This window comes from Saccoglossus kowalevskii, chromosome 9, assembly GCF_978046115.1.
Source record: "Saccoglossus kowalevskii chromosome 9, keSacKowa6.1, whole genome shotgun sequence".
Lineage (NCBI taxonomy): Eukaryota > Metazoa > Hemichordata > Enteropneusta > Harrimaniidae > Saccoglossus > Saccoglossus kowalevskii.
In genome coordinates, this window is record NC_140649.1 from 9,149,074 (window position 1) to 9,170,284 (window position 21,211).

Below are 21,211 nucleotides of genomic sequence, written 5' to 3' on the forward strand. Positions count from 1 at the left end.
CTTGCACGTCGTGGTGGTGTCAAACGTATCTCCGGTCTCATCTACGAAGAAACTCGGGGTGTATTGAAGGTGTTCTTAGAGAATGTCATCCGTGACGCCGTCACCTACACAGAGCACGCCAAAAGAAAGACCGTCACCGCCATGGATGTCGTCTACGCACTAAAACGCCAGGGTCGTACATTGTACGGTTTTGGTGGATAAACGTAGAATATAAACCCAAACCAAACGGGCCTTTTCAGGGCCACCACATCCTCCAAAAAGAGAATTACCGTATTATAGTATGTATGTATGTGTCTGTGAACGTATATACGTATATTTAATGTTCATTTGCCAGTCAGTATAAGTAAATTTACCCGTTTTCCATTTCAAACAAGGCACTATAGTCGACTGAGGCTAGCTCTCTAATTTACTACTCCACCCAGTCGATAACATATTCCATACAATGCTAATCAGAAGACCAGTACAGTGTGTCATGAATAAAGTGATTTACAATCGAAGCACACTCGCACAACTGGAACACCGAGACGAACTCATTTACAATCACCCGTTTTTCACATCAACTGATGCACTCGCGATCGTTTTACGCCACATACAAAATGCCTAATAATATATTAACACATAATACAGAGACGTCATTGCAAATAGCAACGTGTTTCCTTGCTTGGCGAATTGTGTATATACGTGGTGAGTGTGAGATGGATATATTGAAGCTTTAATGCATTTATCTCGATTGTTGTTTTGCATTTCCATGTGACTGCTACATTTGCGGGGAGAGCACGGTGTCACAAAAACGCCACCGAGAGCTGAGCTGTGTAGATACTATTGTTTTTTTTATTCAAATAACATCTCGCCGTGCTGCCGGCCTGCCTTCCCTTACAATAATGTTTGCGATTCTGAGTGCTACGCTAATTCTACACTCGTTCACAACAACACACATCATTTATAATTATTACGGTAGTTCTCTTTTTGGAGGATGTGGTGGCCCTGAAAAGGGCCGTTTGGTTTGTGTATGCAGTGCATACTTAGTGGTTTACTTGGATTTAGGGTTGGACTTCTTTGGCAGGAGAACGGCCTGGATATTAGGCAATACACCACCCTGGGCGATGGTGACTCCCGACATGAGCTTGTTCAACTCCTCGTCGTTTCGGACAGCAAGCTGTAAGTGACGTAGAATGATCCTGGACTTCTTGTTGTCACGAGCGGCGTTACCGGCCAACTCCAGTATTTCCGCGGCCAAGTACTCGAGTACTGCAGCCAAATATACAGGAGCGCCGGCACCAACACGCTCGGCATAATTGCCTTTTCTTAAGAATCGGTGTACGCGACCTACTGGGAACTGGAGACCAGCACGGGATGAACGAGTCTTGGACTTGCCCTTTGCCTTACCACCTTTTCCACGACCAGACATGATTGTATGTTAACTATTCGGCTCGAACTAGGACGAGAATGATACTGCGGGTATCTCACTGGCTGTTTTTATACACCCGACCCGGATTCCGATTGCAAATATATACTTCCAATCAGAATTGAGGATAGAGATGAATAGCATTCAGTCAGCGCCTCAACAATGACAATGAACACTTTGAATGAAAAAAACCCTAAAAAACTGTGTTTTCTCTTGCGTTCGTTTGGTTTTGGCGCGCTTGGTTTAGAATCCTTCATTAGCATATCGTTCGCTATAAATAGTGAATCAACGCCAATGACTGTCACTTTGAACTTCATCCTCATACGTTCAACATGCCTCCCAAAACTAGTGGTAAAGCAGCAAAGAAAGGCGGTAAGGCTAAGGCCACCCGTCCTACTGGCGACAAGAGAAAGCGAAAGAGAGGTAGAAAAGAATCCTACGGTATTTACATCTACAAGGTATTGAAGCAAGTTCACCCAGACACTGGTGTGTCATCCAAGGCTATGTCGATCATGAACAGCTTAGTCAACGACATATTTGAACGTATCGCCACAGAGGCCTCCAGGTTGGCACACTACAACAAGCGTAGAACCATTACCAGCAGAGAGGTTCAGACCGCTGTCCGTCTTCTTTTGCCCGGTGAGCTTGCCAAACATGCAGTCAGTGAAGGAACAAAAGCAGTCACCAAGTATACCAGTTCGAAGTAGTATGCTTGTCATACACAAACCAAACGGCCCTTTTCAGGGCCACCACATCCTCCAAAAAGAGAACTACCGTGAAAAAAAAAACTCACAACATGCACCTAGAGCTGCCTACTAATGCAGTGTTATATGACATATATGAGCTTACACATGGAAATAAATATACCATTACACGAATGAATGAAGGAATACATAAATAAACAGATAAAATAAATAAATCAATATGTTTGAATTATTGTTGTAAGGTTGTATAAATAAGAATGTTGTAACGTTTATGAAAACATGCGTATTGGAAAATGTACCTATTCGTTAAAGTAATGCTAATAAACACAGCGATATCAATACGTGGAAAATCTTAACCACGGGTATTCGTCTATATACATAGCTTAATGTGTTCTCGTCCATGTCGCATCTTGTAATTGGAAGTTGCGAGCAAAGTTGGTGGACTTGGTCGTTGTCTTAACAATGTTCGTAACTCTTGCATTAAGACACGTAACACTTAAATTGTTCCACCACTGTGTCCATTCAATACAAACTCTAACTGTTTACGTAAGTGCAAATCACACATTGCTCGTTCGGTTTGACGAATTGCGTAATGTGTACGCTTTACATTACATCGTGTAGCAAGGAGACCGGGTTTGGAAAGTGTGATTCATTACATTTTCTGGTATGTTTAATGCAAAGTACACCAGTATCTGTGTCATGTATATTGATTAAAACGTCAAATGTGCCCTACATTCGTTTACCGTCGTCGCCCGACTCAGAACTGTAATAATTATTTACAGTTTCGATCGTGTTGGGCTGAATAAAACAAACACGAGTTCGTGATACATAAGAAGAGAGTGGGACTAAAGTCGGATTCGACCGTCGTCTGAAAGGTCATTGACCCCACCACGCGCTCTCCTATTGGTTGTGACTAATGGCCAATCAGCGGCGATGTTGATTGAAACGTAAAATATAATGGGTGCGAATTATTTGTCATTGTGCGTATCTGACAGAAGATTTTTCAAGTGCGTTGTGAGTCCTTTCACGTTCGCAACCAGACTATAAAGTGCGAGAGATTTGATCAATTTAGGCAGTTGACTTCTATACACTGAACTCATCAAACATGTCTGGTCGTGGCAAAGGAGGCAAGGGTCTTGGAAAGGGAGGCGCCAAGCGTCATCGTAAAGTTCTTCGCGATAATATTCAAGGTATCACCAAGCCAGCTATCCGACGTCTTGCACGTCGTGGTGGTGTCAAACGTATCTCCGGTCTCATCTACGAAGAAACTCGGGGTGTATTGAAGGTGTTCTTAGAGAATGTCATCCGTGACGCCGTCACCTACACAGAGCACGCCAAAAGAAAGACCGTCACCGCCATGGATGTCGTCTACGCACTAAAACGCCAGGGTCGTACATTGTACGGTTTTGGTGGATAAACGTAGAATATAAACCCAAACCAAACGGCCCTTTTCAGGGCCACCACATCCTCCAAAAAGAGAATTACCGTATTATAGTATGTATGTATGTGTCTGTGAACGTATATACGTATATTTAATGTTCATTTGCCAGTCAGTATAAGTAAATTTACCCGTTTTCCATTTCAAACAAGGCACTATAGTCGACTGAGGCTAGCTCTCTAATTTACTACTCCACCCAGTCGATAACATATTCCATACAATGCTAATCAGAAGACCAGTACAGTGTGTCATGAATAAAGTGATTTACAATCGAAGCACACTCGCACAACTGGAACACCGAGACGAACTCATTTACAATCACCCGTTTTTCACATCAACTGATGCACTCGCGATCGTTTTACGCCACATACAAAATGCCTAATAATATATTAACACATAATACAGAGACGTCATTGCAAATAGCAACGTGTTTCCTTGCTTGGCGAATTGTGTATATACGTGGTGAGTGTGAGATGGATATATTGAAGCTTTAATGCATTTATCTCGATTGTTGTTTTGCATTTCCATGTGACTGCTACATTTGCGGGGAGAGCACGGTGTCACAAAAACGCCACCGAGAGCTGAGCTGTGTAGATACTATTGTTTTTTTTTTATTCAAATAACATCTCGCCGTGCTGCCGGCCTGCCTTCCCTTACAATAATGTTTGCGATTCTGAGTGCTACGCTAATTCTACACTCGTTCACAACAACACACATCATTTATAATTATTACGGTAGTTCTCTTTTTGGAGGATGTGGTGGCCCTGAAAAGGGCCGTTTGGTTTGTGTATGCAGTGCATACTTAGTGGTTTACTTGGATTTAGGGTTGGACTTCTTTGGCAGGAGAACGGCCTGGATATTAGGCAATACACCACCCTGGGCGATGGTGACTCCCGACATGAGCTTGTTCAACTCCTCGTCGTTTCGGACAGCAAGCTGTAAGTGACGTGGAATGATCCTGGACTTCTTGTTGTCACGAGCGGCGTTACCGGCCAACTCCAGTATTTCCGCGGCCAAGTACTCGAGTACTGCAGCCAAATATACAGGAGCGCCGGCACCAACACGCTCGGCATAATTGCCTTTTCTTAAGAATCGGTGTACGCGACCTACTGCGAACTGGAGACCAGCACGGGATGAACGAGTCTTGGACTTGCCCTTTGCCTTACCACCTTTTCCACGACCAGACATGATTGTATGTTAACTATTCGGCTCGAACTAGGACGAGAATGATACTGCGGGTATCTCACTGGCTGTTTTTATACACCCGACCCGGATTCCGATTGCAAATATATACTTCCAATCAGAATTGAGGATAGAGATGAATAGCATTCAGTCAGCGCCTCAACAATGACAATGAACACTTTGAATGAAAAAAACCCTAAAAAACTGTGTTTTCTCTTGCGTTCGTTTGGTTTTGGCGCGCTTGGTTTAGAATCCTTCATTAGCATATCGTTCGCTATAAATAGTGAATCAACGCCAATGACTGTCACTTTGAACTTCATCCTCATACGTTCAACATGCCTCCCAAAACTAGTGGTAAAGCAGCAAAGAAAGGCGGTAAGGCTAAGGCCACCCGTCCTACTGGCGACAAGAGAAAGCGAAAGAGAGGTAGAAAAGAATCCTACGGTATTTACATCTACAAGGTATTGAAGCAAGTTCACCCAGACACTGGTGTGTCATCCAAGGCTATGTCGATCATGAACAGCTTCGTCAACGACATATTTGAACGTATCGCCACAGAGGCCTCCAGGTTGGCACACTACAACAAGCGTAGAACCATTACCAGCAGAGAGGTTCAGACCGCTGTCCGTCTTCTTTTGCCCGGTGAGCTTGCCAAACATGCAGTCAGTGAAGGAACAAAAGCAGTCACCAAGTATACCAGTTCGAAGTAGTATGCTTGTCATACACAAACCAAACGGCCCTTTTCAGGGCCACCACATCCTCCAAAAAGAGAACTACCGTGAAAAAAAAACTCACAACATGCACCTAGAGCTGCCTACTAATGCAGTGTTATATGACATATATGAGCTTACACATGGAAATAAATATACCATTACACGAATGAATGAAGGAATACATAAATAAACAGATTAAATAAATCAATATGTTTGAATTATTGTTGTAAGGTTGTATAAATAAGAATGTTGTAACGTTTATGAAAACATGCGTATTGGAAAATGTACCTATTCGTTAAAGTAATGCTAATAAACACAGCGATATCAATACGTGGAAAATCTTAACCACGGGTATTCGTCTATATACATAGCTTAATGTGTTCTCGTCCATGTCGCATCTTGTAATTGGAAGTTGCGAGCAAAGTTGGTGGACTCGGTCGTTGTCTTAACAATGTTCGTAACTCTTGCATTAAGACACGTAACACTTAAATTTTTCCACCACTGTGTCCATTCAATACAAACTCTAACTGTTTACGTAAGTGCAAATCACACATTGCTCGTTCGGTTTGACGAATTACGTAATGTGTACGCTTTACATTACATCGTGTAGCAAGGAGACCGGGTTTGGAAAGTGTGATTCATTACATTTTCTGGTATGTTTAATGCAAAGTACACCAGTATCTGTGTCATGTATATTGATTAAAACGTCAAATGTGCCCTACATTCGTTTACCGTCGTCGCCCGACTCAGAACTGTAATAATTATTTACAGTTTCGATCGTGTTGGGCTGAATAAAACAAACACGAGTTCGTGATACATAAGAAGAGAGTGGGACTAAAGTCGGATTCGACCGTCGTCTGAAAGGTCATTGACCCCACCACGCGCTCTCCTATTGGTTGTGACTAATGGCCAATCAGCGGCGATGTTGATTGAAACGTAAAATATAATGGGTGCGAATTATTTGTCATTGTGCGTATCTGACAGAAGATTTTTCAAGTGCGTTGTGAGTCCTTTCACGTTCGCAACCAGACTATAAAGTGCGAGAGATTTGATCAATTTAGGCAGTTGACTTCTATACACTGAACTCATCAAACATGTCTGGTCGTGGCAAAGGAGGCAAGGGTCTTGGAAAGGGAGGCGCCAAGCGTCATCGTAAAGTTCTTCGCGATAATATTCAAGGTATCACCAAGCCAGCTATCCGACGTCTTGCACGTCGTGGTGGTGTCAAACGTATCTCCGGTCTCATCTACGAAGAAACTCGGGGTGTATTGAAGGTGTTCTTAGAGAATGTCATCCGTGACGCCGTCACCTACACAGAGCACGCCAAAAGAAAGACCGTCACCGCCATGGATGTCGTCTACGCACTAAAACGCCAGGGTCGTACATTGTACGGTTTTGGTGGATAAACGTAGAATATAAACCCAAACCAAACGGCCCTTTTCAGGGCCACCACATCCTCCAAAAAGAGAATTACCGTATTATAGTATGTATGTATGTGTCTGTGAACGTATATACGTATATTTAATGTTCATTTGCCAGTCAGTATAAGTAAATTTACCCGTTTTCCATTTCAAACAAGGCACTATAGTCGACTGAGGCTAGCTCTCTAATTTACTACTCCACCCAGTCGATAACATATTCCATACAATGCTAATCAGAAGACCAGTACAGTGTGTCATGAATAAAGTGATTTACAATCGAAGCACACTCGCACAACTGGAACACCGAGACGAACTCATTTACAATCACCCGTTTTTCACATCAACTGATGCACTCGCGATCGTTTTACGCCACATACAAAATGCCTAATAATATATTAACACATAATACAGAGACGTCATTTCAAATAGCAACATGTTTCCTTGCTTGGCGAATTGTGTATATACGTGGTGAGTGTGAGATGGATATATTGAAGCTTTAATGCATTTATCTCGATTGTTGTTTTGCATTTCCATGTGACTGCTACATTTGCGGGGAGAGCACGGTGTCACAAAAACGCCACCGAGAGCTGAGCTGTGTAGATACTATTGTTTTTTTTTTATTCAAATAACATCTCGCCGTGCTGCCGGCCTGCCTTCCCTTACAATAATGTTTGCGATTCTGAGTGCTACGCTAATTCTACACTCGTTCACAACAACACACATCATTTATAATTATTACGGTAGTTCTCTTTTTGGAGGATGTGGTGGCCCTGAAAAGGGCCGTTTGGTTTGTGTATGCAGTGCATACTTAGTGGTTTACTTGGATTTAGGGTTGGACTTCTTTGGCAGGAGAACGGCCTGGATATTAGGCAATACACCACCCTGGGCGATGGTGACTCCCGACATGAGCTTGTTCAACTCCTCGTCGTTTCGGACAGCAAGCTGTAAGTGACGTGGAATGATCCTGGACTTCTTGTTGTCACGAGCGGCGTTACCGGCCAACTCCAGTATTTCCGCGGCCAAGTACTCGAGTACTGCAGCCAAATATACAGGAGCGCCGGCACCAACACGCTCGGCATAATTGCCTTTTCTTAAGAATCGGTGTACGCGACCTACTGGGAACTGGAGACCAGCACGGGATGAACGAGTCTTGGACTTGCCCTTTGCCTTACCACCTTTTCCACGACCAGACATGATTGTATGTTAACTATTCGGCTCGAACTAGGACGAGAATGATACTGCGGGTATCTCACTGGCTGTTTTTATACACCCGACCCGGATTCCGATTGCAAATATATACTTCCAATCAGAATTGAGGATAGAGATGAATAGCATTCAGTCAGCGCCTCAACAATGACAATGAACACTTTGAATGAAAAAAACCCTAAAAAACTGTGTTTTCTCTTGCGTTCGTTTGGTTTTGGCGCGCTTGGTTTAGAATCCTTCATTAGCATATCGTTCGCTATAAATAGTGAATCAACGCCAATGACTGTCACTTTGAACTTCATCCTCATACGTTCAACATGCCTCCCAAAACTAGTGGTAAAGCAGCAAAGAAAGGCGGTAAGGCTAAGGCCACCCGTCCTACTGGCGACAAGAGAAAGCGAAAGAGAGGTAGAAAAGAATCCTACGGTATTTACATCTACAAGGTATTGAAGCAAGTTCACCCAGACACTGGTGTGTCATCCAAGGCTATGTCGATCATGAACAGCTTCGTCAACGACATATTTGAACGTATCGCCACAGAGGCCTCCAGGTTGGCACACTACAACAAGCGTAGAACCATTACCAGCAGAGAGGTTCAGACCGCTGTCCGTCTTCTTTTGCCCGGTGAGCTTGCCAAACATGCAGTCAGTGAAGGAACAAAAGCAGTCACCAAGTATACCAGTTCGAAGTAGTATGCTTGTCATACACAAACCAAACGGCCCTTTTCAGGGCCACCACATCCTCCAAAAAGAGAACTACCGTGAAAAAAAAAACTCACAACATGCACCTAGAGCTGCCTACTAATGCAGTGTTATATGACATATATGAGCTTACACATGGAAATAAATATACCATTACACGAATGAATGAAGGAATACATAAATAAACAGATAAAATAAATAAATCAATATGTTTGAATTATTGTTGTAAGGTTGTATAAATAAGAATGTTGTAACGTTTATGAAAACATGCGTATTGGAAAATGTACCTATTCGTTAAAGTAATGCTAATAAACACAGCGATATCAATACGTGGAAAATCTTAACCACGGGTATTCGTCTATATACATAGCTTAATGTGTTCTCGTCCATGTCGCATCTTGTAATTGGAAGTTGCGAGCAAAGTTGGTGGACTCGGTCGTTGTCTTAACAATGTTCGTAACTCTTGCATTAAGACACGTAACACTTAAATTGTTCCACCACTGTGTCCATTCAATACAAACTCTAACTGTTTACGTAAGTGCAAATCACACATTGCTCGTTCGGTTTGACGAATTGCGTAATGTGTACGCTTTACATTACATCGTGTAGCAAGGAGACCGGGTTTGGAAAGTGTGATTCATTACATTTTCTGGTATGTTTAATGCAAAGTACACCAGTATCTGTGTCATGTATATTGATTAAAACGTCAAATGTGCCCTACATTCGTTTACCGTCGTCGCCCGACTCAGAACTGTAATAATTATTTACAGTTTCGATCGTGTTGGGCTGAATAAAACAAACACGAGTTCGTGATACATAAGAAGAGAGTGGGACTAAAGTCGGATTCGACCGTCGTCTGAAAGGTCATTGACCCCACCACGCGCTCTCCTATTGGTTGTGACTAATGGCCAATCAGCGGCGATGTTGATTGAAACGTAAAATATAATGGGTGCGAATTATTTGTCATTGTGCGTATCTGACAGAAGATTTTTCAAGTGCGTTGTGAGTCCTTTCACGTTCGCAACCAGACTATAAAGTGCGAGAGATTTGATCAATTTAGGCAGTTGACTTCTATACACTGAACTCATCAAACATGTCTGGTCGTGGCAAAGGAGGCAAGGGTCTTGGAAAGAGAGGCGCCAAGCGTCATCGTAAAGTTCTTCGCGATAATATTCAAGGTATCACCAAGCCAGCTATCCGACGTCTTGCACGTCGTGGTGGTGTCAAACGTATCTCCGGTCTCATCTACGAAGAAACTCGGGGTGTATTGAAGGTGTTCTTAGAGAATGTCATCCGTGACGCCGTCACCTACACAGAGCACGCCAAAAGAAAGACCGTCACCGCCATGGATGTCGTCTACGCACTAAAACGCCAGGGTCGTACATTGTACGGTTTTGGTGGATAAACGTAGAATATAAACCCAAACCAAACGGCCCTTTTCAGGGCCACCACATCCTCCAAAAAGAGAATTACCGTATTATAGTATGTATGTATGTGTCTGTGAACGTATATACGTATATTTAATGTTCATTTGCCAGTCAGTATAAGTAAATTTACCCGTTTTCCATTTCAAACAAGGCACTATAGTCGACTGAGGCTAGCTCTCTAATTTACTACTCCACCCAGTCGATAACATATTCCATACAATGCTAATCAGAAGACCAGTACAGTGTGTCATGAATAAAGTGATTTACAATCGAAGCACACTCGCACAACTGGAACACCGAGACGAACTCATTTACAATCACCCGTTTTTCACATCAACTGATGCACTCGCGACAAGAGAAAGCGAAAGAGAGGTAGAAAAGAATCCTACGGTATTTACATCTACAAGGTATTGAAGCAAGTTCACCCAGACACTGGTGTGTCATCCAAGGCTATGTCGATCATGAACAGCTTCGTCAACGACATATTTGAACGTATCGCCACAGAGGCCTCCAGGTTGGCACACTACAACAAGCGTAGAACCATTACCAGCAGAGAGGTTCAGACCGCTGTCCGTCTTCTTTTGCCCGGTGAGCTTGCCAAACATGCAGTCAGTGAAGGAACAAAAGCAGTCACCAAGTATACCAGTTCGAAGTAGTATGCTTGTCATACACAAACCAAACGGCCCTTTTCAGGGCCACCACATCCTCCAAAAAGAGAACTACCGTGAAAAAAAAAACTCACAACATGCACCTAGAGCTGCCTACTAATGCAGTGTTATATGACATATATGAGCTTACACATGGAAATAAATATACCATTACACGAATGAATGAAGGAATACATAAATAAACAGATAAAATAAATAAATCAATATGTTTGAATTATTGTTGTAAGGTTGTATAAATAAGAATGTTGTAACGTTTATGAAAACATGCGTATTGGAAAATGTACCTATTCGTTAAAGTAATGCTAATAAACACAGCGATATCAATACGTGGAAAATCTTAACCACGGGTATTCGTCTATATACATAGCTTAATGTGTTCTCGTCCATGTCGCATCTTGTAATTGGAAGTTGCGAGCAAAGTTGGTGGACTCGGTCGTTGTCTTAACAATGTTCGTAACTCTTGCATTAAGACACGTAACACTTAAATTGTTCCACCACTGTGTCCATTCAATACAAACTCTACGAAGAAACTCGGGGTGTATTGAAGGTGTTCTTAGAGAATGTCATCCGTGACGCCGTCACCTACACAGAGCACGCCAAAAGAAAGACCGTCACCGCCATGGATGTCGTCTACGCACTAAAACGCCAGGGTCGTACATTGTACGGTTTTGGTGGATAAACGTAGAATATAAACCCAAACCAAACGGCCCTTTTCAGGGCCACCACATCCTCCAAAAAGAGAATTACCGTATTATAGTATGTATGTATGTGTCTGTGAACGTATATACGTATATTTAATGTTCATTTGCCAGTCAGTATAAGTAAATTTACCCGTTTTCCATTTCAAACAAGGCACTATAGTCGACTGAGGCTAGCTCTCTAATTTACTACTCCACCCAGTCGATAACATATTCCATACAATGCTAATCAGAAGACCAGTACAGTGTGTCATGAATAAAGTGATTTACAATCGAAGCACACTCGCACAACTGGAACACCGAGACGAACTCATTTACAATCACCCGTTTTTCACATCAACTGATGCACTCGCGATCGTTTTACGCCACATACAAAATGCCTAATAATATATTAACACATAATACAGAGACGTCATTGCAAATAGCAACGTGTTTCCTTGCTTGGCGAATTGTGTATATACGTGGTGAGTGTGAGATGGATATATTGAAGCTTTAATGCATTTATCTCGATTGTTGTTTTGCATTTCCATGTGACTGCTACATTTGCGGGGAGAGCACGGTGTCACAAAAACGCCACCGAGAGCTGAGCTGTGTAGATACTATTGTTTTTTTTTTATTCAAATAACATCTCGCCGTGCTGCCGGCCTGCCTTCCCTTACAATAATGTTTGCGATTCTGAGTGCTACGCTAATTCTACACTCGTTCACAACAACACACATCATTTATAATTATTACGGTAGTTCTCTTTTTGGAGGATGTGGTGGCCCTGAAAAGGGCCGTTTGGTTTGTGTATGCAGTGCATACTTAGTGGTTTACTTGGATTTAGGGTTGGACTTCTTTGGCAGGAGAACGGCCTGGATATTAGGCAATACACCACCCTGGGCGATGGTGACTCCCGACATGAGCTTGTTCAACTCCTCGTCGTTTCGGACAGCAAGCTGTAAGTGACGTGGAATGATCCTGGACTTCTTGTTGTCACGAGCGGCGTTACCGGCCAACTCCAGTATTTCCGCGGCCAAGTACTCGAGTACTGCAGCCAAATATACAGGAGCGCCGGCACCAACACGCTCGGCATAATTGCCTTTTCTTAAGAATCGGTGTACGCGACCTACTGGGAACTGGAGACCAGCACGGGATGAACGAGTCTTGGACTTGCCCTTTGCCTTACCACCTTTTCCACGACCAGACATGATTGTATGTTAACTATTCGGCTCGAACTAGGACGAGAATGATACTGCGGGTATCTCACTGGCTGTTTTTATACACCCGACCCGGATTCCGATTGCAAATATATACTTCCAATCAGAATTGAGGATAGAGATGAATAGCATTCAGTCAGCGCCTCAACAATGACAATGAACACTTTGAATGAAAAAAACCCTAAAAAACTGTGTTTTCTCTTGCGTTCGTTTGGTTTTGGCGCGCTTGGTTTAGAATCCTTCATTAGCATATCGTTCGCTATAAATAGTGAATCAACGCCAATGACTGTCACTTTGAACTTCATCCTCATACGTTCAACATGCCTCCCAAAACTAGTGGTAAAGCAGCAAAGAAAGGCGGTAAGGCTAAGGCCACCCGTCCTACTGGCGACAAGAGAAAGCGAAAGAGAGGTAGAAAAGAATCCTACGGTATTTACATCTACAAGGTATTGAAGCAAGTTCACCCAGACACTGGTGTGTCATCCAAGGCTATGTCGATCATGAACAGCTTCGTCAACGACATATTTGAACGTATCGCCACAGAGGCCTCCAGGTTGGCACACTACAACAAGCGTAGAACCATTACCAGCAGAGAGGTTCAGACCGCTGTCCGTCTTCTTTTGCCCGGTGAGCTTGCCAAACATGCAGTCAGTGAAGGAACAAAAGCAGTCACCAAGTATACCAGTTCGAAGTAGTATGCTTGTCATACACAAACCAAACGGCCCTTTTCAGGGCCACCACATCCTCCAAAAAGAGAACTACCGTGAAAAAAAAACTCACAACATGCACCTAGAGCTGCCTACTAATGCAGTGTTATATGACATATATGAGCTTACACATGGAAATAAATATACCATTACACGAATGAATGAAGGAATACATAAATAAACAGATAAAATAAATAAATCAATATGTTTGAATTATTGTTGTAAGGTTGTATAAATAAGAATGTTGTAACGTTTATGAAAACATGCGTATTGGAAAATGTACCTATTCGTTAAAGTAATGCTAATAAACACAGCGATATCAATACGTGGAAAATCTTAACCACGGGTATTCGTCTATATACATAGCTTAATGTGTTCTCGTCCATGTCGCATCTTGTAATTGGAAGTTGCGAGCAAAGTTGGTGGACTCGGTCGTTGTCTTAACAATGTTCGTAACTCTTGCATTAAGACACGTAACACTTAAATTGTTCCACCACTGTGTCCATTCAATACAAACTCTAACTGTTTACGTAAGTGCAAATCACACATTGCTCGTTCGGTTTGACGAATTGCGTAATGTGTACGCTTTACATTACATCGTGTAGCAAGGAGACCGGGTTTGGAAAGTGTGATTCATTACATTTTCTGGTATGTTTAATGCAAAGTACACCAGTATCTGTGTCATGTATATTGATTAAAACGTCAAATGTGCCCTACATTCGTTTACCGTCGTCGCCCGACTCAGAACTGTAATAATTATTTACAGTTTCGATCGTGTTGGGCTGAATAAAACAAACACGAGTTCGTGATACATAAGAAGAGAGTGGGACTAAAGTCGGATTCGACCGTCGTCTGAAAGGTCATTGACCCCACCACGCGCTCTCCTATTGGTTGCGACTAATGGCCAATCAGCGGCGATGTTGATTGAAACGTAAAATATAATGGGTGCGAATTATTTGTCATTGTGCGTATCTGACAGAAGATTTTTCAAGTGCGTTGTGAGTCCTTTCACGTTCGCAACCAGACTATAAAGTGCGAGAGATTTGATCAATTTAGGCAGTTGACTTCTATACACTGAACTCATCAAACATGTCTGGTCGTGGCAAAGGAGGCAAGGGTCTTGGAAAGGGAGGCGCCAAGCGTCATCGTAAAGTTCTTCGCGATAATATTCAAGGTATCACCAAGCCAGCTATCCGACGTCTTGCACGTCGTGGTGGTGTCAAACGTATCTCCGGTCTCATCTACGAAGAAACTCGGGGTGTATTGAAGGTGTTCTTAGAGAATGTCATCCGTGACGCCGTCACCTACACAGAGCACGCCAAAAGAAAGACCGTCACCGCCATGGATGTCGTCTACGCACTAAAACGCCAGGGTCGTACATTGTACGGTTTTGGTGGATAAACGTAGAATATAAACCCAAACCAAACGGCCCTTTTCAGGGCCACCACATCCTCCAAAAAGAGAATTACCGTATTATAGTATGTATGTATGTGTCTGTGAACGTATATACGTATATTTAATGTTCATTTGCCAGTCAGTATAAGTAAATTTACCCGTTTTCCATTTCAAACAAGGCACTATAGTCGACTGAGGCTAGCTCTCTAATTTACTACTCCACCCAGTCGATAACATATTCCATACAATGCTAATCAGAAGACCAGTACAGTGTGTCATGAATAAAGTGATTTACAATCGAAGCACACTCGCACAACTGGAACACCGAGACGAACTCATTTACAATCACCCGTTTTTCACATCAACTGATGCACTCGCGATCGTTTTACGCCACATACAAAATGCCTAATAATATATTAACACATAATACAGAGACGTCATTGCAAATAGCAACGTGTTTCCTTGCTTGGCGAATTGTGTATATACGTGGTGAGTGTGAGATGGATATATTGAAGCTTTAATGCATTTATCTCGATTGTTGTTTTGCATTTCCATGTGACTGCTACATTTGCGGGGAGAGCACGGTGTCACAAAAACGCCACCGAGAGCTGAGCTGTGTAGATACTATTGTTTTTTTTTTATTCAAATAACATCTCGCCGTGCTGCCGGCCTGCCTTCCCTTACAATAATGTTTGCGATTCTGAGTGCTACGCTAATTCTACACTCGTTCACAACAACACACATCATTTATAATTATTACGGTAGTTCTCTTTTTGGAGGATGTGGTGGCCCTGAAAAGGGCCGTTTGGTTTGTGTATGCAGTGCATACTTAGTGGTTTACTTGGATTTATGGTTGGACTTCTTTGGCAGGAGAACGGCCTGGATATTAGGCAATACACCACCCTGGGCGATGGTGACTCCCGACATGAGCTTGTTCAACTCCTCGTCGTTTCGGACAGCAAGCTGTAAGTGACGTGGAATGATCCTGGACTTCTTGTTGTCACGAGCGGCGTTACCGGCCAACTCCAGTATTTCCGCGGCCAAGTACTCGAGTACTGCAGCCAAATATACAGGAGCGCCGGCACCAACACGCTCGGCATAATTGCCTTTTCTTAAGAATCGGTGTACGCGACCTACTGGGAACTGGAGACCAGCACGGGATGAACGAGTCTTGGACTTGCCCTTTGCCTTACCACCTTTTCCACGACCAGACATGATTGTATGTTAACTATTCGGCTCGAACTAGGACGAGAATGATACTGCGGGTATCTCACTGGCTGTTTTTATACACCCGACCCGGATTCCGATTGCAAATATATACTTCCAATCAGAATTGAGGATAGATATGAATAGCATTCAGTCAGCACCTCAACAATGACAATGAACACTTTGAATGAAAAAAACCCTAAAAAACTGTGTTTTCTCTTGCGTTCGTTTGGTTTTGGCGCGCTTGGTTTAGAATCCTTCATTAGCATATCGTTCGCTATAAATAGTGAATCAACGCCAATGACTGTCACTTTGAACTTCATCCTCATACGTTCAACATGCCTCCCAAAACTAGTGGTAAAGCAGCAAAGAAAGGCGGTAAGGCTAAGGCCACCCGTCCTACTGGCGACAAGAGAAAGCGAAAGAGAGGTAGAAAAGAATCCTACGGTATTTACATCTACAAGGTATTGAAGCAAGTTCACCCAGACACTGGTGTGTCATCCAAGGCTATGTCGATCATGAACAGCTTCGTCAACGACATATTTGAACGTATCGCCACAGAGGCCTCCAGGTTGGCACACTACAACAAGCGTAGAACCATTACCAGCAGAGAGGTTCAGACCGCTGTCCGTCTTCTTTTGCCCGGTGAGCTTGCCAAACATGCAGTCAGTGAAGGAACAAAAGCAGTCACCAAGTATACCAGTTCGAAGTAGTATGCTTGTCATACACAAACCAAACGGCCCTTTTCAGGGCCACCACATCCTCCAAAAAGAGAACTACCGTGAAAAAAAAAACTCACAACATGCACCTAGAGCTGCCTACTAATGCAGTGTTATATGACATATATGAGCTTACACATGGAAATAAATATACCATTACACGAATGAATGAAGGAATACATAAATAAACAGATAAAATAAATAAATCAATATGTTTGAATTATTGTTGTAAGGTTGTATAAATAAGAATGTTGTAACGTTTATGAAAACATGCGTATTGGAAAATGTACCTATTCGTTAAAGTAATGCTAATAAACACAGCGATATCAATACGTGGAAAATCTTAACCACGGGTATTCGTCTATATACATAGCTTAATGTGTTCTCGTCCATGTCGCATCTTGTAATTGGAAGTTGCGAGCAAAGTTGGTGGACTCGGTCGTTGTCTTAACAATGTTCGTAACTCTTGCATTAAGACACGTAACACTTAAATTGTTCCACCACTGTGTCCATTCAATACAAACTCTAACTGTTTACGTAAGTGCAAATCACACATTGCTCGTTCGGTTTGACGAATTGCGTAATGTGTACGCTTTACATTACATCGTGTAGCAAGGAGACCGGGTTTGGAAAGTGTGATTCATTACATTTTCTGGTATGTTTAATGCAAAGTACACCAGTATCTGTGTCATGTATATTGATTAAAACGTCAAATGTGCCCTACATTCGTTTACCGTCGTCGCCCGACTCAGAACTGTAATAATTATTTACAGTTTCGATCGTGTTGGGCTGAATAAAACAAACACGAGTTCGTGATACATAAGAAGAGAGTGGGACTAAAGTCGGATTCGACCGTCGTCTGAAAGGTCATTGACCCCACCACGCGCTCTCCTATTGGTTGCGACTAATGGCCAATCAGCGGCGATGTTGATTGAAACGTAAAATATAATGGGTGCGAATTATTTGTCATTGTGCGTATCTGACAGAAGATTTTTCAAGTGCGTTGTGAGTCCTTTCACGTTCGCAACCAGACTATAAAGTGCGAGAGATTTGATCAATTTAGGCAGTTGACTTCTATACACTGAACTCATCAAACATGTCTGGTCGTGGCAAAGGAGGCAAGGGTCTTGGAAAGGGAGGCGCCAAGCGTCATCGTAAAGTTCTTCGCGATAATATTCAAGGTATCACCAAGCCAGCTATCCGACGTCTTGCACGTCGTGGTGGTGTCAAACGTATCTCCGGTCTCATCTACGAAGAAACTCGGGGTGTATTGAAGGTGTTCTTAGAGAATGTCATCCGTGACGCCGTCACCTACACAGAGCACGCCAAAAGAAAGACCGTCACCGCCATGGATGTCGTCTACGCACTAAAACGCCAGGGTCGTACATTGTACGGTTTTGGTGGATAAACGTAGAATATAAACCCAAACCAAACGGCCCTTTTCAGGGCCACCACATCCTCCAAAAAGAGAATTACCGTATTATAGTATGTATGTATGTGTCTGTGAACGTATATACGTATATTTAATGTTCATTTGCCAGTCAGTATAAGTAAATTTACCCGTTTTCCATTTCAAACAAGGCACTATAGTCGACTGAGGCTAGCTCTCTAATTTACTACTCCACCCAGTCGATAACATATTCCATACAATGCTAATCAGAAGACCAGTACAGTGTGTCATGAATAAAGTGATTTACAATCGAAGCACACTCGCACAACTGGAACACCGAGACGAACTCATTTACAATCACCCGTTTTTCACATCAACTGATGCACTCGCGATCGTTTTACGCCACATACAAAATGCCTAATAATATATTAACACATAATACAGAGACGTCATTGCAAATAGCAACGTGTTTCCTTGCTTGGCGAATTGTGTATATACGTGGTGAGTGTGAGATGGATATATTGAAGCTTTAATGCATTTATCTCGATTGTTGTTTTGCATTTCCATGTGACTGCTACATTTGCGGGGAGAGCACGGTGTCACAAAAACGCCACCGAGAGCTGAGCTGTGTAGATACTATTGTTTTTTTTTTATTCAAATAACATCTCGCCGTGCTGCCGGCCTGCCTTCCCTTACAATAATGTTTGCGATTCTGAGTGCTACGCTAATTCTACACTCGTTCACAACAACACACATCATTTATAATTATTACGGTAGTTCTCTTTTTGGAGGATGTGGTGGCCCTGAAAAGGGCCGTTTGGTTTGTGTATGCAGTGCATACTTAGTGGTTTACTTGGATTTAGGGTTGGACTTCTTTGGCAGGAGAACGGCCTGGATATTAGGCAATACACCACCCTGGGCGATGGTGACTCCCGACATGAGCTTGTTCAACTCCTCGTCGTTTCGGACAGCAAGCTGTAAGTGACGTGGAATGATCCTGGACTTCTTGTTGTCACGAGCGGCGTTACCGGCCAACTCCAGTATTTCCGCGGCCAAGTACTCGAGTACTGCAGCCAAATATACAGGAGCGCCGGCACCAACACGCTCGGCATAATTGCCTTTTCTTAAGAATCGGTGTACGCGACCTACTGGGAACTGGAGACCAGCACGGGATGAACGAGTCTTGGACTTGCCCTTTGCCTTACCACCTTTTCCACGACCAGACATGATTGTATGTTAACTATTCGGCTCGAACTAGGACGAGAATGATACTGCGGGTATCTCACTGGCTGTTTTTATACACCCGACCCGGATTCCGATTGCAAATATATACTTCCAATCAGAATTGAGGATAGAGATGAATAGCATTCAGTCAGCGCCTCAACAATGACAATGAACACTTTGAATGAAAAAAACCCTAAAAAACTGTGTTTTCTCTTGCGTTCGTTTGGTTTTGGCGCGCTTGGTTTAGAATCCTTCATTAGCATATCGTTCGCTATAAATAGTGAATCAACGCCAATGACTGTCACTTTGAACTTCATCCTCATACGTTCAACATGCCTCCCAAAACTAGTGGTAAAGCAGCAAAGAAAGGCGGTAAGGCTAAGGCCACCCGTCCTACTGGCGACAAGAGAAAGCGAAAGAGAGGTAGAAAAGAATCCTACGGTATTTACATCTACAAGGTATTGAAGCAAGTTCACCCAGACACTGGTGTGTCATCCAAGGCTATGTCGATCATGAACAGCTTCGTCAACGACATATTTGAACGTATCGCCACAGAGGCCTCCAGGTTGGCACACTACAACAAGCGTAGAACCATTACCAGCAGAGAGGTTCAGACCGCTGTCCGTCTTCTTTTGCCCGGTGAGCTTGCCAAACATGCAGTCAGTGAAGGAACAAAAGCAGTCACCAAGTATACCAGTTCGAAGTAGTATGCTTGTCATACACAAACCAAACGGCCCTTTTCAGGGCCACCACATCCTCCAAAAAGAGAACTACCGTGAAAAAAAAAACTCACAACATGCCCCTAGAGCTGCCTACTAATGCAGTGTTATATGACATATATGAGCTTACACATGGAAATAAATATACCATTACACGAATGAATGAAGGAATACATAAATAAACAGATAAAATAAATAAATCAATATGTTTGAATTATTGTTGTAAGGTTGTATAAATAAGAATGTTGTAACGTTTATGAAAACATGCGTATTGGAAAATGTACCTATTCGTTAAAGTAATGCTAATAAACACAGCGATATCAATACGTGGAAAATCTTAACCACGGGTATTCGTCTATATACATAGCTTAATGTGTTCTCGTCCATGTCGCATCTTGTAATTGGAAGTTGCGAGCAAAGTTGGTGGACTCGGTCGTTGTCTTAACAATGTTCGTAACTCTTGCATTAAGACACGTAACACTTAAATTGTTCCACCACTGTGTCCATTCAATACAAACTCTAACTGTTTACGTAAGTGCAAATCACACATTGCTCGTTCGGTTTGACGAATTGCGTAATGTGTACGCTTTACATTACATCGTGTAGCAAGGAGACCGGGTTTGGAAAGTGTGATTCATTACATTTTCTGGTATGTTTAATGCAAAGTACACCAGTATCTGTGTCATGTATATTGATTAAAACGTCAAATGTGCCCTACATTCGTTTACCGTCGTCGCCCGACTCAGAACTGTAATAATTATTTACAGTTTCGATCGTGTTGGGCTGAATAAAACAAACACGAGTTCGTGATACATAAGAAGAGAGTGGGACTAAAGTCGGATTCGACCGTCGTCTGAAAGGTCATTGACCCCACCACGCGCTCTCCTATTGGTTGTGACTAATGGCCAATCAGCGGCGATGTTGATTGAAACGTAAAATATAATGGGTGCGAATTATTTGTCATTGTGCGTATCTGACAGAAGATTTTTCAAGTGCGTTGTGAGTCCTTTCACGTTCGCAACCAGACTATAAAGTGCGAGAGATTTGATCAATTTAGGCAGTTGACTTCTATACACTGAACTCATCAAA

At 42.7% G+C, this 21,211-nt stretch overlaps 18 protein-coding genes across 18 annotated transcripts in view; 12 read left to right on the plus strand and 6 right to left on the minus strand.

Moving 5' to 3' along the window:
* LOC146738139 (histone H4) overlaps positions 1-201 on the plus strand; it is a 503-nt gene extending 302 nt beyond the window's left edge. Inside the window, exon 2 of the mRNA XM_085503617.1 lies at positions 70-201. Within this exon, the coding sequence (XP_085359743.1) occupies positions 70-201 (132 nt within the window). The remainder of the gene's footprint in view (positions 1-69) is intronic.
* Positions 202-1,030: 829 nt separating this feature from the next.
* Positions 1,031-1,408, minus strand: LOC146738140 (histone H2A-like). The gene has a single exon (XM_085503860.1). The coding sequence runs from the start codon at positions 1,406-1,408 to the stop codon at positions 1,031-1,033; it is 378 nt and encodes a 125-aa protein (XP_085359986.1).
* Positions 1,409-1,737: 329 nt separating this feature from the next.
* On the plus strand, positions 1,738-2,197 carry LOC100372447 (histone H2B, gonadal-like). Its single transcript, XM_002741875.4, has one exon. The coding sequence runs from the start codon at positions 1,738-1,740 to the stop codon at positions 2,110-2,112; it is 375 nt and encodes a 124-aa protein (XP_002741921.2). The 3' UTR covers positions 2,113-2,197.
* Positions 2,198-3,214: 1,017 nt separating this feature from the next.
* LOC146738141 (histone H4) lies at positions 3,215-3,526 on the plus strand. The gene has a single exon (XM_085503618.1). The coding sequence runs from the start codon at positions 3,215-3,217 to the stop codon at positions 3,524-3,526; it is 312 nt and encodes a 103-aa protein (XP_085359744.1).
* Positions 3,527-4,357: 831 nt separating this feature from the next.
* On the minus strand, positions 4,358-4,735 carry LOC146738142 (histone H2A-like). The gene has a single exon (XM_085503861.1). The coding sequence runs from the start codon at positions 4,733-4,735 to the stop codon at positions 4,358-4,360; it is 378 nt and encodes a 125-aa protein (XP_085359987.1).
* A 329-nt stretch (positions 4,736-5,064) lies between these two features.
* Positions 5,065-5,439, plus strand: LOC146738143 (histone H2B, gonadal-like). Its single transcript, XM_085503619.1, has one exon. It carries the CDS (start codon positions 5,065-5,067, stop codon positions 5,437-5,439), a length of 375 nt encoding a protein of 124 aa, XP_085359745.1.
* A 1,097-nt stretch (positions 5,440-6,536) lies between these two features.
* LOC146738144 (histone H4) lies at positions 6,537-6,848 on the plus strand. The gene has a single exon (XM_085503620.1). The coding sequence runs from the start codon at positions 6,537-6,539 to the stop codon at positions 6,846-6,848; it is 312 nt and encodes a 103-aa protein (XP_085359746.1).
* An 831-nt stretch (positions 6,849-7,679) lies between these two features.
* On the minus strand, positions 7,680-8,129 carry LOC146738145 (histone H2A-like). Its single transcript, XM_085503621.1, has one exon. The coding sequence runs from the start codon at positions 8,055-8,057 to the stop codon at positions 7,680-7,682; it is 378 nt and encodes a 125-aa protein (XP_085359747.1). The 5' UTR covers positions 8,058-8,129.
* Positions 8,130-8,386: 257 nt separating this feature from the next.
* Positions 8,387-8,846, plus strand: LOC146738146 (histone H2B, gonadal-like). Its single transcript, XM_085503622.1, has one exon. It carries the CDS (start codon positions 8,387-8,389, stop codon positions 8,759-8,761), a length of 375 nt encoding a protein of 124 aa, XP_085359748.1. The 3' UTR covers positions 8,762-8,846.
* Positions 8,847-9,863: 1,017 nt separating this feature from the next.
* Positions 9,864-10,175, plus strand: LOC146738147 (histone H4-like). The gene has a single exon (XM_085503862.1). It carries the CDS (start codon positions 9,864-9,866, stop codon positions 10,173-10,175), a length of 312 nt encoding a protein of 103 aa, XP_085359988.1.
* Positions 10,176-12,375: 2,200 nt separating this feature from the next.
* Positions 12,376-12,825, minus strand: LOC146738148 (histone H2A-like). Its single transcript, XM_085503623.1, has one exon. It carries the CDS (start codon positions 12,751-12,753, stop codon positions 12,376-12,378), a length of 378 nt encoding a protein of 125 aa, XP_085359749.1. The 5' UTR covers positions 12,754-12,825.
* A 257-nt stretch (positions 12,826-13,082) lies between these two features.
* Positions 13,083-13,457, plus strand: LOC146738149 (histone H2B, gonadal-like). The gene has a single exon (XM_085503624.1). It carries the CDS (start codon positions 13,083-13,085, stop codon positions 13,455-13,457), a length of 375 nt encoding a protein of 124 aa, XP_085359750.1.
* Positions 13,458-14,558: 1,101 nt separating this feature from the next.
* LOC146738150 (histone H4) lies at positions 14,559-14,870 on the plus strand. Its single transcript, XM_085503625.1, has one exon. It carries the CDS (start codon positions 14,559-14,561, stop codon positions 14,868-14,870), a length of 312 nt encoding a protein of 103 aa, XP_085359751.1.
* Positions 14,871-15,701: 831 nt separating this feature from the next.
* On the minus strand, positions 15,702-16,151 carry LOC146738151 (histone H2A-like). The gene has a single exon (XM_085503626.1). It carries the CDS (start codon positions 16,077-16,079, stop codon positions 15,702-15,704), a length of 378 nt encoding a protein of 125 aa, XP_085359752.1. The 5' UTR covers positions 16,080-16,151.
* Positions 16,152-16,408: 257 nt separating this feature from the next.
* On the plus strand, positions 16,409-16,868 carry LOC146738152 (histone H2B, gonadal-like). Its single transcript, XM_085503627.1, has one exon. It carries the CDS (start codon positions 16,409-16,411, stop codon positions 16,781-16,783), a length of 375 nt encoding a protein of 124 aa, XP_085359753.1. The 3' UTR covers positions 16,784-16,868.
* A 1,017-nt stretch (positions 16,869-17,885) lies between these two features.
* LOC102800651 (histone H4) lies at positions 17,886-18,197 on the plus strand. Its single transcript, XM_085503628.1, has one exon. It carries the CDS (start codon positions 17,886-17,888, stop codon positions 18,195-18,197), a length of 312 nt encoding a protein of 103 aa, XP_085359754.1.
* An 831-nt stretch (positions 18,198-19,028) lies between these two features.
* On the minus strand, positions 19,029-19,478 carry LOC100378955 (histone H2A). Its single transcript, XM_002733120.4, has one exon. The coding sequence runs from the start codon at positions 19,404-19,406 to the stop codon at positions 19,029-19,031; it is 378 nt and encodes a 125-aa protein (XP_002733166.1). The 5' UTR covers positions 19,407-19,478.
* A 257-nt stretch (positions 19,479-19,735) lies between these two features.
* On the plus strand, positions 19,736-20,185 carry LOC100378563 (histone H2B, gonadal-like). Its single transcript, XM_085503629.1, has one exon. The coding sequence runs from the start codon at positions 19,736-19,738 to the stop codon at positions 20,108-20,110; it is 375 nt and encodes a 124-aa protein (XP_085359755.1). The 3' UTR covers positions 20,111-20,185.
* Positions 20,186-21,211: the final 1,026 nt, after the last annotated feature.

Coding starts and splice junctions, on each gene's coding strand:
- LOC146738140 (XM_085503860.1), bottom strand. CDS start 1,408: ATGTCTGGTCGTGGAAAAGGTGGTAAGGCAAAGGGCAAGTCCAAGACT.
- LOC100372447 (XM_002741875.4), top strand. CDS start 1,738: ATGCCTCCCAAAACTAGTGGTAAAGCAGCAAAGAAAGGCGGTAAGGCT.
- LOC146738141 (XM_085503618.1), top strand. CDS start 3,215: ATGTCTGGTCGTGGCAAAGGAGGCAAGGGTCTTGGAAAGGGAGGCGCC.
- LOC146738142 (XM_085503861.1), bottom strand. CDS start 4,735: ATGTCTGGTCGTGGAAAAGGTGGTAAGGCAAAGGGCAAGTCCAAGACT.
- LOC146738143 (XM_085503619.1), top strand. CDS start 5,065: ATGCCTCCCAAAACTAGTGGTAAAGCAGCAAAGAAAGGCGGTAAGGCT.
- LOC146738144 (XM_085503620.1), top strand. CDS start 6,537: ATGTCTGGTCGTGGCAAAGGAGGCAAGGGTCTTGGAAAGGGAGGCGCC.
- LOC146738145 (XM_085503621.1), bottom strand. CDS start 8,057: ATGTCTGGTCGTGGAAAAGGTGGTAAGGCAAAGGGCAAGTCCAAGACT.
- LOC146738146 (XM_085503622.1), top strand. CDS start 8,387: ATGCCTCCCAAAACTAGTGGTAAAGCAGCAAAGAAAGGCGGTAAGGCT.
- LOC146738147 (XM_085503862.1), top strand. CDS start 9,864: ATGTCTGGTCGTGGCAAAGGAGGCAAGGGTCTTGGAAAGAGAGGCGCC.
- LOC146738148 (XM_085503623.1), bottom strand. CDS start 12,753: ATGTCTGGTCGTGGAAAAGGTGGTAAGGCAAAGGGCAAGTCCAAGACT.
- LOC146738149 (XM_085503624.1), top strand. CDS start 13,083: ATGCCTCCCAAAACTAGTGGTAAAGCAGCAAAGAAAGGCGGTAAGGCT.
- LOC146738150 (XM_085503625.1), top strand. CDS start 14,559: ATGTCTGGTCGTGGCAAAGGAGGCAAGGGTCTTGGAAAGGGAGGCGCC.
- LOC146738151 (XM_085503626.1), bottom strand. CDS start 16,079: ATGTCTGGTCGTGGAAAAGGTGGTAAGGCAAAGGGCAAGTCCAAGACT.
- LOC146738152 (XM_085503627.1), top strand. CDS start 16,409: ATGCCTCCCAAAACTAGTGGTAAAGCAGCAAAGAAAGGCGGTAAGGCT.
- LOC102800651 (XM_085503628.1), top strand. CDS start 17,886: ATGTCTGGTCGTGGCAAAGGAGGCAAGGGTCTTGGAAAGGGAGGCGCC.
- LOC100378955 (XM_002733120.4), bottom strand. CDS start 19,406: ATGTCTGGTCGTGGAAAAGGTGGTAAGGCAAAGGGCAAGTCCAAGACT.
- LOC100378563 (XM_085503629.1), top strand. CDS start 19,736: ATGCCTCCCAAAACTAGTGGTAAAGCAGCAAAGAAAGGCGGTAAGGCT.